At 41.8% G+C, this 15,090-nt stretch overlaps 1 protein-coding gene and 1 non-coding gene across 2 annotated transcripts; both read left to right on the forward strand.

The window, feature by feature from the left end:
• Positions 1-49: 49 nt before the first annotated feature.
• RNF113A (ring finger protein 113A) lies at positions 50-1,231 on the forward strand. The gene has a single exon (XM_022562961.2). The coding sequence runs from the start codon at positions 144-146 to the stop codon at positions 1,173-1,175; it is 1,032 nt and encodes a 343-aa protein (XP_022418669.2). The 5' UTR covers positions 50-143; the 3' UTR covers positions 1,176-1,231.
• Positions 1,232-14,728: 13,497 nt separating this feature from the next.
• TRNAW-CCA (transfer RNA tryptophan (anticodon CCA)) lies at positions 14,729-14,801 on the forward strand. Its single transcript has one exon. It is a non-coding gene; the product is annotated as a tRNA-Trp (tRNA).
• Positions 14,802-15,090: the final 289 nt, after the last annotated feature.

A 15,090-nucleotide genomic window follows, 5' to 3' on the forward strand; every position in this document is an offset into this window, starting at 1 on the left:
TCTCGCACACTCTTGCTCCCACAGTCATCTTTCCGCAGCGGATTTTGCACCGACTCGCGGTCAAGTGCAAGACGTGCAGTGACGTGAAGCAGCTCCGCGCCACCCAGCAGGCCACAGCCGTTTCGGAGCTCGAAACTCTTAAAATGGCAGAGCAGCTTTCTCCAGGAAAGACGACAGACCAGGTGTGCACCTTTTTTTTCAAAAAGCCTGTGCGAAAAGGGGCTGCAGGCCGCAGAAAGCGCCCGGTCTGCAAACGAGAGTCCGGAGACAGCAGCAGCAGTGACGAAGGCAACACTGTGATCCGCCCGGAAAAGAAGCGGGCGACCCACAATCCGATGATACAGAAAACCCGTGGCAGTGGTAAACAGAATGCGGCTTACGGCGACCTGAGTAGCGGGGAGGGGGAGGGGGAGAACGAGCCCGAGAGCCTCGGCGTGGTCTATAAGTCCACTCGCTCGGCGAAACCCGTGGGGCCAGAAGATATGGGGGCGACTGCTGTCTACGAACTAGACACAGAGAAGGAACGTGACGCGCAAGCCATCTTTGAGCGCAGCCAGAAGATCCAGGAGGAGCTGAAGGGCAAGGAAGATGACAAGATCTATCGGGGAATCAATAATTATCAGAAATACATGAAGCCCAAGGATACGTCTATGGGCAATGCTTCCTCCGGGATGGTGAGGAAGGGCCCCATCCGAGCTCCCGAGCATCTGCGTGCCACCGTGCGCTGGGATTACCAGCCCGACATTTGTAAGGACTACAAGGAGACTGGCTTTTGCGGCTTCGGAGACAGCTGCAAATTCCTCCATGACCGTTCAGATTACAAGCATGGGTGGCAGATCGAACGTGAGCTTGATGAGGGTCGCTATGGTGTCTATGAGGATGAAAACTATGAAGTGGGAAGCGATGAGGAGGAAATACCATTCAAGTGTTTCATCTGTCGCCAGACCTTCCAAAACCCAGTTGTCACCAAGTGCAGGCATTATTTCTGCGAGAGCTGTGCGCTGCAGCATTTCCGCACCACTCCGCGCTGCTATGTCTGTGACCAGCAGACCAATGGCGTCTTCAATCCAGCGAAAGAATTGATTGCTAAACTGGAGAAGCACAGAGCTCCAGAAGAGGATGGTGCTTCCGATTTCCCAGAAGACCCCGATGAGGGTCCAATTCCCATTACTTAATTTTCCCATTATTCTCAAATCTCAAAATAAATGTTTTTTTGTTTTGGAAATCTTAATTTGTGTCCTTCCTTTCTAGGGAAAGTGAGAGTAAAAGGCGGGTGGTGAAGTAGGGTGCTGGATGGATGGCTTGTAAAAGCACCAAGGTAGGTATAATCTGGATTTTTACCTGGTATAAATGCTGCCTGTGTGTAACAGATACTTTTCAAGACCCTTTGGCATAAATTTGGGGGATGGGAGAAGTTCGAGAAAAGAGCTAGAATTTGCTTGAAGTGACCAAAGCTGTGATGAAAGCAAGAACTGGACCTATTTATTATATCACATTTTTGCATCACTTAATAATTTACAAAAGTACTTTCATACATTATCCGTCTTGGGAGCGCGTACTACTTCAAAATACACCCCAGCCGGGCTTCCCTGGTGGCACAGTGGTTGAGAGTCCGCCTGCCGATGCAGGGGACGTGGGTTCGTGCCCCGGTCGGGGAAGATCCCACATGCCGCGGAGCGGCTGGGCCCGTGAGCCATGGCCGCTGAGCCTGCGCGTCCGGAGCCTGTGCTCCGCAACGGGAGAGGCCACAGCAGTGAGAGGCCCACGTACCGCAAAAAACAAAACAAAATACACCCCAGCCAAGGTGTGTCTGTTGGGGTTTGAGGGCAGCAGTGGGAGTGGGAGAATTGGGTCGGGAGACTGGTAGCTAGAGCCCCACAGCCTGTGCGTATGGGAGATGCTCCTTGCTCTCCTTAAAGCACCTTTAGGTAACCCCCTGCCATGGATGACTGAAATGGTCTATGTTCCGTGGTCCAGTATGACAGCCACTACACTAGCTTCGTGTGGCTGTTCAGCACTTGAAATGTGGCTGGTAGCCACCGTATTGGACATGCAGTTCTACACTGAACTTGTGAACCTGCAGAGGGCAAAAATCTAACATTTTATAATCCATTGTCTGAAACTGTGTTCTCTCAGACCCTGTAATAGAGCTGATCACGCCCTATTAAAGTTAATCTATGTACCTGTGTTCCCAAATAGTTTGTGAACTCCTCAGTGACCAGGCCAGTGCTTGGCATATAATAAGCACTTAATAAATAAACCCACAGAGGTTTGAAAAAGGGGATCAGGGCCAAAGCCTTGAACCCAAGCTGAGGAGCTTTGACTATATGACTATATTCTGTTGGTAATGACGAGATAGAGACTTGGGGAAGGGAACACAATCAGACTTTTTTTTTTTAATGTTACTGTGGTTGCAGGCTATCGGATAGATGGCAGGGAGATGGAAGGCAGGGAGGCCAGTTAGGGAAAATGACTAGTAAATTTTTCTTGATCTGACTAGAATTTGGGCTGATCCCAGGAAACAGATGTAAGAATAAATTGTGGGTTAGAGTTTCTGTATTCATATTCATTAGTCCATTTAAAGATATTCTTTGAGCAACTCTGTCAGGCACCATGCCTGGCATACGGGATATTAGCAAACAAGATAGACATAGCCCCTTACCTCATGGAGCTGGACATCAAACAGTGCAGGTGTGATGAGTACAAGAACAAAAGTGCAGTGAGTTGATCTCTCAGGATTAAGCCAATCCCAGACTTTGGGAGAGTTCAGAATCAAACTCACTTGATATAATGTGATAACATTCTTTAACAGAATGTATTAAGTACAGTGGGGATACATGAGAAGCCTAGTGGGAAAAGGGCTAAAGAAAGCATCACACAGAAAACATCATTTAAGAGATGAGACAAAAAAACAGCAGAACAGGAAAGAGGAAGTTGTAGAGGCAGATGGAGAAAGAGAAGCTTACACTGAGGTGGAACACAAAGGAAGACAGTGTTCTAAAAAGTGTCATGGAAAGAAACAGGACAATGACTAGCAAAAATCAGTGGTGTACTCAAGGTATTTTTCATGTTTACAAAGTTTATGATTAAAGTTTTTAAAAGAAATATTTTTATCACCTTTAATTAAATGGTGCAACTTCATTTCATAGGTGAAAACTAAATAGTTATTCCTACAAATTAAAAAAAAAATTAAACATGGAGGGAGTTCCCTAGTGGCCTAGTGGTTAAGACTCCGGGCTTCCACTGTCGTGGCCCGAGTTCAGTCCCTAACTGGGGAACTGAGATCCCGCAAGCCTTGTGGCGTGGCAAAAAATAAATGGGGGGGGGGAGGGAAAGAAAGCATGCCAGCAGAGATGAGTTGCAGCTGGACTCTGAAGGCACTAACCTAGTCTGAGAGCTCAGAGGAGGCTCCCCTAGGAGATGACCCTCAAATTGAGACCTGAAAGGGGGGTGGTAGGAAGAGTATCACAGTCAGAGGGTTAGTATACACCAAGGACCTGAAGTGAGAGACTGGCTTCAGCTAAGAACTCGAAGCAGACCAGGATGCTGGAGGCAAAAGACAGATGGTAGTCAGGGCCAAGTCAGCCACATTGCAAGTCATATTAAGGACTCTGGACTTTATCAGAAGGGCAAAGGGACGCCATCAAAGGGTTTTAAGAAAGAAAGTGAGATGATCAGATCTGAATTTTAAAAAGATAATTCTGCAGTGTGGGAAATGGATCGTGGAGACTGGACACAAGCCAGGGAGATCAGTTAGGAGGCTCGTGCACTAGTCCAGGCGATATGATGGCAGACTGGACTAGACCGGAGGCTGTGGACATTCATTTAATAAATAGTTTTTGAGCACCCACTATATGCCAGGCATTGAGTTAAGCACTGGAGATACAGCCAAAGCAAAAGCATTCAAGTCCCTGCACTCTAGAACTTACATGAGGGAGACTAACAGAATTATACATGCATAATATATAATAGATTGAGCTAAGTGCTATGAAGAACAATGAAGCAAGGTAAGGGGATGAGAGTGCAGGGTGGGGGGGCATGTTATTTTATATAGGGTGGTCAGGGAGGGCCTCTTCTGATAAGGTGACATTTGAGCAGAGACCTAAATGAAGCAGATATCTGGGAGAAGAGCATTCCAGACAGAACACCAAGTGCAAAGGCCCTGAGGCAGGAAAGTGCCTGACGTGTCCTAGGAACAGTGAGGAAGAAATGTAATTATCTGTTTTGGGAGCCCGTACAGAGTAGACTGAAGGAAGAGGAAAGAACTCTAAGATTAGATAAGAAAGGTAATGGGGGGGCGAGGGCAGACTGTGTACAGCCTTATGAGCCATTGTACGAACTTGAGTTTTTATTCTCAGTGACATGGAGGGTCACTGGGAGGTTCTGAGCAGAGGACTAACATGATCTAACACTGGCTTTAAAAAGGATCCTTCTGGAACTTATGGGGGATAATGGAAATGTTTTATATCTTAACTGGGGTGTTTGTTACACAGGTGTCTACATTTGTCCAAACTCAGTGGACTGTACATGTATGTGCATTTCATTGTATGTGATTATATCTCATTAAGAAACACCTTCAGATCAAAGGAGAAAAAAAAGAAACTGGTTGCTATGTAGAAAATAAACCGGGGCAGGAGGGTCAAGGGATGAAGCACAGAGATCAGTTAGAAGGCTACTGCTGTTGGGACTTTGCTGGTGGCGCAGTGGATAAGAATCTGCCTGCCAATGCAGGGGACGTGGGTTCGAGCCCGGGTCCGGGAAGATCCCACATGCCGCGGAGCAACTAAGCCTGTGCACCACAACTACTGAGCCTGCGTGCTAGAGCCCACGAGCCACAACTACTGAGCCAGCATGCTGCAACTACCGAAGCCCGTGCGCCTAGGGCCTGTGCTCTACAACAAGAGAAGCCACTGCAACGAGAATCCTGCGCACTGCAACGAAGAGTAGCCCCTGCTCGCCACAACTAGAGAAAGCCAGCACAGAGCAATGAAGACCCAACGCAGCCAGAAAAAAAAAAAAAAAAAAAAAGGTTGTCCAGGTGAGAGATGGTAAGTGCCTCAAGCCAGGTGGTGGTGAGAAGGGGTCAGATTCTGAATGTAGTTTGAAGGTAAAACTGACAAGTTGTCTTGACAGGCTAGATATGAGGTGTAAGATAGAAGAGTCAAGGTGACTCTAAGATTTTTGACCTGAGCAACCAGGTGGAAAGTGGTACCACTTAGTGAGGTGGAGAGAGGCACATAGAGAAAAGTGCATAAAACATAACTTTGCAGTATAACAAGTAGTTACATAGGAACCCCTTGCATAACCACCACCCAGGTCAAGAAATACAAAACTGACAACACTCAAGAAGCCCATCACATTATCCAGATTCTCCAGATGACACACACAGGTAACCACTACGCTGATTTTTATGGTAATCACTCCCTTGCTTTTTTTCCATTGATCTTCCTCTTTAGCTATTTATCTCTCCTTCCCTCTCGCCCAACCAAGAATAATGTATACTTAATGTCTTTTGTTTCTCTCCCATGTACTCTTCTTTGTAACAGCTTTATTGAGATATAATTCACATATCATATAATTCACCATTTTAAAATATGCATTTGAGTGGCTTTTTGTATATTCACCAAGGTTGTGCAGCCATCACCACTATCTAATTTCAGAAAATTTTCAATACTTCAAAAAGAAAAGCAATACCCTACACCTGAAACTAACACAACATTGTAAATCAACTATACTCCAATAAAATTTTTTTTAATTTTTTAAAATTTAAAAAAGTTTGCTAATAAAAAAAAATAGAAAGAAAAGCATACCCATTAGCAGTCACTCTCCATCCCCCCAGGCAACCAGTAATCTCCTGTCTCTACATATTTGCCTCTTCTGGACATTTCATATCAATGGAATCATATAATATGTGGCCTTTTGTGACTGCCTGCTTTCACTGAGCGTGCTCTCAGCGTTCATCCATGTTGTACAGTATATCAATACATTCCTTAAGGGGGCTGAATAATATTCCATTTTATGGTTATACTATATTTTGTTTATCCATTCATCAGTTGATGGACTTTGGGTTGTTTCCACATTTTGGCTATTATGAGTAATGATACATTCATGTACACACGTTTCTGTGTGGATGTGCATCTTCATTTCTCTTGGGGAGATACCTAGAAGTGGAAATGCTAAGTCATATGGTAACTGTTTAACCTTTTTTAAAACATTTTTTTTAACTGAAGTGAAATTCACATAACAAGAAGTTAACCGGTTTAAAAGGAACAGTTTGGTGACATTACCTCTATATAATTCCAAAACATTTTCATCACCCCGGAAGAAAGCCTCATACCCATTAAGCAAATGCTCCTCATTCTCTCCTCCCAGCATCTCCTGGCAACCACCAATATGCATTCCGTTTCTGTGGATTTAGCTATTCTAGATACTTCATATAAATAGAATCATATAATATGTAGTCTTTTGTGTCTGGCTTTCACTTAACATAATGTCTTCAAGGTTCATTCACATTGTAGTATGTATCAGAACTTCCTTTTTGAGGCTGAATAATATTCCATTGTATGTATATACCAAATTTATTATCCATTCATCTGTTGATGGACATTTTTTATTTTCCACCTTTTGGCAATTGTGAATAGGGCTACTCTGAAAATGTGTACATATCTCTGAGTGCCTGTTTTTCAATTCTTTTGAGTATTCACCTAGGAGTAGAATTGCTGGGTCATATGGTAATGCTATCTTTTTTTTTTTTTTTTTTTTTGGCCGCGTTGTTTCTTCCTTGCTGTGCACAGGCTTTCTCTACTTGTGGTGAGCAAGGGCTACTCTTCATTGCGGTGCACGGGCTTCTCATTGCGGTGGCTTCTCTTGTTGCGGAGCACGGGCTCTAGGCGCGTGGGCTCAGTAGTTGTGTCTCACGGGCTCTAGAGCACAGGCTCAGTAGTTGTGGCGCACAGGCTTAGTTGCTCCGCAGTATGGGGGATCCTCCCAGACGAGGGATTGAACCCGTGTCCCCTGCATTGGCAGGCGGATTCTTAGCCACTGTGCCACCAGGGAAGTCCCTGGTAATGCTATCTTTAACTTTTTGAAGAACTGGCAAACTGTTTTCCACAGCAGCTGTGCCATTTTATATTCTGCCAGCAATGTAAGAGGGCTCCAATTTCTCCACATCACCAGCACTTAATTCCTTTTTTTTTTTTTTTAATAGCAATCCTTGTAGCTGTGAAGTGGTATCTCATCATGGCTTGGATTTGTACTTCCCTAATGACGACCATCTTTACATGTGCTTGTTAGCCATCTGTATGTCATCTTTGGAGAAATGTCTATTCAAGTCCTTTACCCATTTTTTAATTGGTTTCTTTGACTTTGGGTTGTTCAGTTGTAAGAGTTCTTTATATATTCTGGATACCAGGCCCATATCAGATATATAATTTGCAAATATTGTCTCCCAATCTGTGGGTTGTCTTTTTACTTTCTTGTTGGTATTCTTTGAAGCACAAAAGGTTTTAATTTTGATGAAGTACAATTTAACCATTTTTCTTTTGTTATTCATACTTTTGGCATCACATCTGAGAATACATAAATCTGATAAATAAATCTGAAGTCATAGAGACTTACCCCTATGTTTCCAAGAGTTTTATAGTTTGAGCTCTTACATTTAGGTTTTTGATACAATTTGAGTTAATTTTTGTATATGGCATGAGATAAGGGTTTGGTTTCATTCTTTGGCTTGTGGCTATCAAGTGACCTAGCACCATTTGTTGAAAAGACCATTGAATGTTCTTGGCAGTCTTGTAAAAGTATCAGTTGACCATAGACAGATAGGCTTGTTTCTGGACTCTCAATTCTATTCCATTTATCTATATATCTATTTTTATGCCAGTACCACAAGGTCTCGATTACTGTTGTTTTGTAGAAAGTTTTGAAAACAGGAAGTGTGAGCCCTCCTATTGTTTTGGATATCCTGGATCTCCTGCAATTCCTTATGAATTCCTTAAGAATGTTTGAGTCAGCTTGTCAATTTCTACAAATAAATCAGCTGGAATTTTGATAGAGATTGCATTGAATCTGTAGATCAACTTAGGAAGCACTGCCATCTAAATAATATTAATTAATATCGTGAATTCCCTGGCAGTCCGGTGGTTAAGACTCCACACTTTCACTGCTGAGGGTCTGGGTTCAATCCCTGGTCAGGGAATTAATACCCTGCAAGCCTCATGGCGACGTGGCCAAAATAAATAAAGTAATTTAAAAAATTAATGTTAATCTTCTAATCAGTGAACACAGGATGTTTTTCCATTCATTTTAATCTTTAATTTCTTTTACAGTTATTCATGGTATTCATTTATAATCCTTTTCATCTTTATAAGATCATCAGTAATGTCCCCTCTTTTATTTGTTTTATTTTTTTGGCCACGCCACACAGCTTGTGGGATCTTAGTTCCCCGATCAGGGACTGAACCCAGGCCCTGCAGTGAAAGTGCCGAGTTCTAACCACTGGACAGCCAGGGACTTCCCTATTCATTTCTGATTCTAGTAATTTGAGTCCTCTCTCTTTTGCTATTTATTTATTTAGTCAATCTAGCTAAAAGTTTACCAATTTTATTGATCTTTTCAAAGAACCAGCTCTGGTTTCATTGATTTTTCTCTATTTTTCTGTTCTCTCTTTCATTAATTTCCCCTCTAATCTTAATTATTCCCTTCCTTCTGCTTGCTTTAGGTTTAGTTGGAAAAGACACTTTTCCAGTGTGCTAAAGTAGAAAGTTAGGTGATTAATTTGAGATTTTTCTTTTTTTAATCTACAGATTTAAAGCTATAAATTTCCCACTAAGCACTGCTTTTGCTGCATCTCATAAGTTTTGGTATGTTGTGTCTTCATTTCATTCATCTCAAAGTACTTTCTAATTTTCCATTTGACTTCTTTGATTCATTGATTGTTTTAGAGTATGTTGTTTAATTTCCATATATTTATAAATTTTCCAGTTTTTCTTCTGTTATTGATTTCTAATTTCATTCCACTGTAGCTAGAGAATATACTTTGTATTCTTTCTATCCTTTTAAATTTATTGAGGTTTGTTTTATGGCCTATCATTTGGTCCATTCTAGAGAATGTCCCATGTACACTTGAGAAGAATGTACATTCTCTTGTTGGGTGGAGGGTTCTAAGAGTGGGATGTGTCTCTTAGATCTATTTGGTTTATAGTGTTGTTAGATTTTTCTATTTCTGTGTTGATCTTCTGCCTACTTATTCTATCCATTATTGAAAATGGGGTATTGAAGTCTCAAAAATTATTGAATTGTCCATTTCTCCCTACATTCCTGTCAGTTTTTCCCTCATGTATATTGCTGCTCCTTTACTAAGTGCATATATTTTATAATTGTTATATCTTCTTGATGGATTGACCCCTTTATCATTATAGAATGTCCCTCTTTATCTGTAGTAACACTTTTTTGTTTTAAAGTCTATTATGTCTGATATTAGTATAGCCATTTCAGCTCTCTTGTGGTTGCTGTTTACATGATATATCTTTTTCAGCCTATTTATATCTTTGAATCTAAAGCGTGTCTCCTGGGAATTCCCTGGCAGTCCAGTGGTTAGGACTCCTTGCTTCCACTGCAAGGGGCACAGGTTCAATCCCTGGTCAGGGAACTAAGATGGCACAGCCCCCCCCCCAAAAAGTGTGTCTCCTGTAGACAATAACAGTTGGATCTTGTTTTTTTACCCAGTGTGACAAACTTTATCTTTTGCGTTGTTTAATCCATTCACATTTACTGTTACTGTTGATAGAGTTGAATGTATGTTTTTATTTTACTTTTTTTCATTTATGTTCCTCTGTTCCAACTTTACTGCTTTCTTTTGCATTAAGTGAATATTTTTCTAATGTAGCATTTTAACTTCTTTAATGATTTTTTCACATTTTTTGAATTATTTCCCTAATGGCAGCTCTAGGGTTTACCATTCATGTCTTTTTTTTTTTGGCTGTGCTGGGTCTTCATTGCTGCGCACGGGCTTTCTCTAGTTGCAGCAAGCAGGGGCTACTTCACTGCCGTGCTTCAGCTTCTCATTGCAGTGGCTTCTCTTGTTGTGGGGCACAGGCTCTAGAGTGCGTGCCACAACTACTGAGCCCACGTGCCACAACTACTGACACCCATGCGCCTAAAGCCTATGCTCCGCAACAAGAGAAGCCACTGCAATGAGAAGCCCGCTCACCACAACAAGGAGTAGCCCCTGCTCACCACAACTAGAGAAAACCCGCGCACAGCAACGAAGACCCGATGCAGCCAAAAATAAAATTAATTAATTAGGGCTTCCCTGGTGGCGCAGTGGTTGGGAGTCCGCCTGCCGATGCAGGGGACACGGGTTCGTGCCCCAGTCCCGGAAGATCCCACATGCCACGGAGTGGCTAGGCCTGTGCTCCGCAACGGGAGAGGCCACAACAGTGAGAGGCCTGCGTACCGCAAAATATATATATATATAACCTTTATTAAAAAATTCAGATTTATACTAATTTATACTAATTTATTTCCAGTGAGATATAAAACATTCCTATATGCTTCTATTCCCTTTTGCCCCTTTTTGTGATATTACCGTTACACATATTACATCTATAAATGTTACAAACTAATACATTATTATATTACTTTATATAATTTTATGACTTTTACAGGAGCTAAGAAAGGAGAACAAGTATATATTTATACCTTCTGTTATATTAACCTTCTTTTTATCATTTTTCCTTAGCCCAGTACATCTTTGTTCCACCCACCTCCTTTGTGCTACTATTGGAAAATATATTACATTTCTATGTTATAGGCCCGACAATACACTATAGACGTATCATTTTCTACAGTTAATATATAAACTGGTTAAGAGAAGAAAGGAGAAGAAATATGCATTTATATTGTCTTTAATAATTATACAACTACTGTTGGTTTGTAACCTCAGGAGTTCCCCAGGTGAAATCTGAAATTGGCCCCCTTACACGGAGGGTAAGGAGATACCAATGAAAGAGGCAGACCACTCCAGATTTGTAGGTGGCAGTTTTAATAAGCAAGGGAACTTACATAGGAGGCGTGTCTTGGGTGGTTGCAAGCTAAGTAAATCTCTGCATCCACCCATCAGAATCTTAAAAGTTTACATAGAGGCCTTAACAGGGTTCAGTCACATATTCAGTCCAGGTGGTCTCAACAATTCAGCATTACTCTCTCAAGGCTACATTCTTGAAATGGCATCTAGTGTGGGAATGGTGGGTAGAATACATATTCCACTGACTTGGGTAGTGGGGGGATAAGGAGCCTCTAATTGCCTGGGTCCAGCTTTCGGGTCAACCAACGATCACATCTTGATGACCTCCTCCAACAATTACCTTTACCTTTGTTCTTTGGGGTTTTTTGTATGGATTTGAACTAATATCTGGGGTCACTTGATATCAGCCTAAACAACTTCCTATTTCTTGTAAGGTAGGTCTACTAGCAATGAAGTCTCTCAGTTTTTATATACCTGGGAATGTCTTTAGTTCACCTTCTTTTTTTCTTTTCTTTTTTTTTTTTTTTTGCTGTACGTGGGCCTCTCCCTGTTGTGGCCTCTCCCATTGCGGAGCACAGGCTCCAGACGCACAGGCTCTGCGGCCATGGCTCACGGGCCCAGCCGCTCCGCGGCATGTGGGATTCTCCCAGACCAGGGCACGAACCCGTGTCCCCTGCATCGGCAGGCGGACTCTCAACCACTGCGCCACCAGGGAAGCCCCACCTTCATTTTTGAAAGATAACTTTGCTCAATACAGGATTCTTAGTTGACTGTCTTTTTTTTTTCTTTGAGCACTTTGAATACATTGTCCTACTTTCTTCTGGCCTCCACTGTTTCTGATAAAAAGTCAGCTTTTAATCCTATTGGGATTCCCTTGTAAATGATGAGTCATTTTTCTTTTGCTGCTTTCGAGATTTGTTCCTTGTCTTTATATTTCAGCATTTTTATTATGATGTGTCTGTTTATGGATCTTTTTGCATTTGTTTTACTTGGAGTCCATTGAGCTTCCTAGATAGGTAGATTGTTTTTCAATAAATTCAGGAAAGTTTTTAGCCATTATTTCTTCAAATATCTTTTTTTCCCTCCTTTCTCCCACTCCTCTCTTTCTGGTACTTCTGCTACGTATATGTTGGTGTGCATAATGGTGTTCCATATTTCTCTGAGGCTCTTCATTCTTTTTTCTCTCTATTCTTTGGATTGCATAATCTCTATGAATATATCTTCAAGTTTATTAATTCTTTCTTCTGCCAATTCAAATTTACTGTGGAGACCTGTTATATAGGCAGAATTGTTTCCCTCCCAAAAGTCATATGTTGAAACCGCCAGTACCTCAGGATATGACTATATTGGGAGATAGTGCCTTTAAAGAGGTCACTAAGGGGGAGGACTAAATCGGGAGATTTACACACTACTATATATAAAATAGATAACTAATAAGGACCTACTGTATAGCACAGGAAACTCTACTCAATACTCCATAATGACCAGGACTTCCCTGGTGGTCCAGTGGTTAAGACTCCATGCTCCCAATGCAGGGGGCTGGGGTTCGATTCTTGGTCAGGGAACTAGATCCCGCATGCCACAACTAAGAACCGGCACAGCCAAATAAATAAATATTTTAAAAATACTCTGTAATGACCTATATGGGAAAAGAATCTAAAAAAGAATGGATATATGTATACGTATAACCGATTCACTTTTCTGTACAGCAGAAACAAACACAACATTGTAAGTCAACTATATGCCAATAAAATTTTTTTTAAGATTGATTGGGAGTTTGGGATTGACCTATGCACACTGCTATATTTAAAAGATAACCATGGAGGGCTTCCCTGGTGGCACAGTGGTTAAGAATCCGCCTGCCAATACAGGAGACACGGGTTCGAGCCCTGGTCCAGGAAGATCCCACATGTCACGGAGCAACTAGGCCTGTGTGCCACAACTACTGAGCCTGCGCTCTAGAGCCTGCGAGCCACAGCTGCTGAAGCCCGTGTGCCTAGAGCCCATCCTCTGCAACAAGAGAAGCCACTGCAATGAGAAGCCTGTGTACCGCAACGAAAAGTAGCCCCTGCTCGCCGCAACTAGAGAAAGCCTGCACACAGCAACAAAGACCCAATGCAACCAAAAATAAATAATAAATTAATAAATTATTTTTTAAATAATAAAACAGATAACCAACAAGGACCTACTGTAAAAAAAATTAAAACTCAGTGGGATGAATTGGGGGACTGGGATTGACATATATACACTAATATGTATAAAATAGATAACTAATAAGAACCTGCTGTATAAAAATAAAATAAAATTCAAAAAAGAATTAAAACTTAAAAAAAAAAAAAGGTGACTGGGCTTCCCTGGTGGCGCAGTGGTTGAGAGTCCGCCTGCTGATGCAGGGGACACGGGTTCGTGCCCTGGTCCGGGAAGATCCCACATGCCGCAGAGCAGCTAGGCCCATGAGCCATGGCCGCTGAGCCTGTGTGTCCAGAGCCTGTGCTCCGCAACGGGAGAGGTCACAACAGTGAGAGGCCCGTGTACCGCAAAAAAAAAAAAAAAAAAAAAAAGTGACTAAATTAAAACAAGACTGTTAGGGTGGGCCCTAATCTAATCTGAGTGGTGTCCTAATTTTTTTTCTTCCAGTATTATTGAGATATAAATGATATACAGCACTGTGTAAGTTTAAGGTATACAGCATAATGATGTGACTTACATACATCATGAAATGATTACCACAGTAAGTTTAGTGAACATCCATCATCTCATATAGATACAAACTTAAAGAAATAGAAAAAAATGTTTTCCTTGTGATGAGAACTCTTAGGATTTACTCTCTTAACAACTTTCATATATAACACACAGCAGTGCCAATTATATTTATTATGTTGTACATTACATCCCTAGTACTTATTTATCTTATAACTGGAAGTTTATACTGTAAACAGAGAATGTGGCCTGCCATTCCAGCTCTACAAGGATCAAGTCATTGGCCACTGCAGTCACTGACCTACAAGGACACCCTGAAAGGAATTCAGGATGAAGCATTGTGTGTTTTGGATATATGAGCCCCTGGATAGTTAAAATGCATATTTTAAGGAAGGAAGAATTTCAATGACACCATATGCTCGCACCTTCCCATACTTAGAAAAGTACTAAAATCATTGACTGAGATATTTGATCCTCATGAGCAGTAAACCTTTACCGAGATCTTGACTGCACTATATATACTGGCTCTTCCCCTACCTCTTCGGAACTGTTTCTCAGAGTTATCTGAGGGGCTGTCTCCTGGGCTACAGTCCTCAGTAAGACACGGAATAGACTCAACTCACAGCTCTTACATTGTATGTGTTTTTTCCAGTAGCTTTAGACTACTTTCACCCAACTCCCCCTCCCCCCCAACTCTGGTAACCACAAATCTGATCTCTTTTTCTATGAATTTGTTTGTTTTTGAAGTATAATTGACCTACAACACTATGTTAGTCGCTGGTATACAACATAGTGATTCAATATTTATATACATTTCAAAATGATCACCATGATAAGTCTACTTACCATTGAGCAGTATCCTTATGAGAAGAGGAAATTTAGATACAAAAAGAAACAACAGGGGCACATGGACACAGAGGAATGACCATGTGAGAACACAGTTAAAGATAGCCATCTGCAAGCCAAGGAGAGAGGCCTCAGAAATAACCAAACCTGGGGATTTCCCTGGTGGTCCAGTGGTTAAGACTCCACGCTCCCAATGCAGGGGGCCCAGGTTCGATCCCTGGTCAGGGAACTAGATCCCACATGCTGCAACTAAGAGCCCGCATGCCGTAACTAAGACCCAGCACAGCTAGATAAATAAATGGAAGGAAGGAAGAAAGAAAGGACCAAACCTGCTGACACCTTGATCTTGGAATTCTAGCCTCCAGAACTGTAAGAATATAAATACCTGCTGTTTACGCCACCCAGTCTGTGGTATTTTGTTATGGCAGCCCTAATAAGGTAATATAAGACCCTCTAGTGAGTTTTTCTTTTCAGTTACTGTACTTTTCAACTCCAGAATTTCCAGTTCTTTTTTATAT

Source organism: Delphinapterus leucas, chromosome X, assembly GCF_059928025.1.
Source record: "Delphinapterus leucas isolate spDelLeu-1000000601 "Yukka" chromosome X, BTC_Dleu_Yukka2, whole genome shotgun sequence".
Classification (NCBI taxonomy): domain Eukaryota; kingdom Metazoa; phylum Chordata; class Mammalia; order Artiodactyla; family Monodontidae; genus Delphinapterus; species Delphinapterus leucas.

What these genes read in the sequence shown, in the direction of transcription:
- RNF113A (XM_022562961.2), top strand. Translation starts at nt 144, where the DNA reads ATGGCAGAGCAGCTTTCTCCAGGAAAGACGACAGACCAGGTGTGCACC.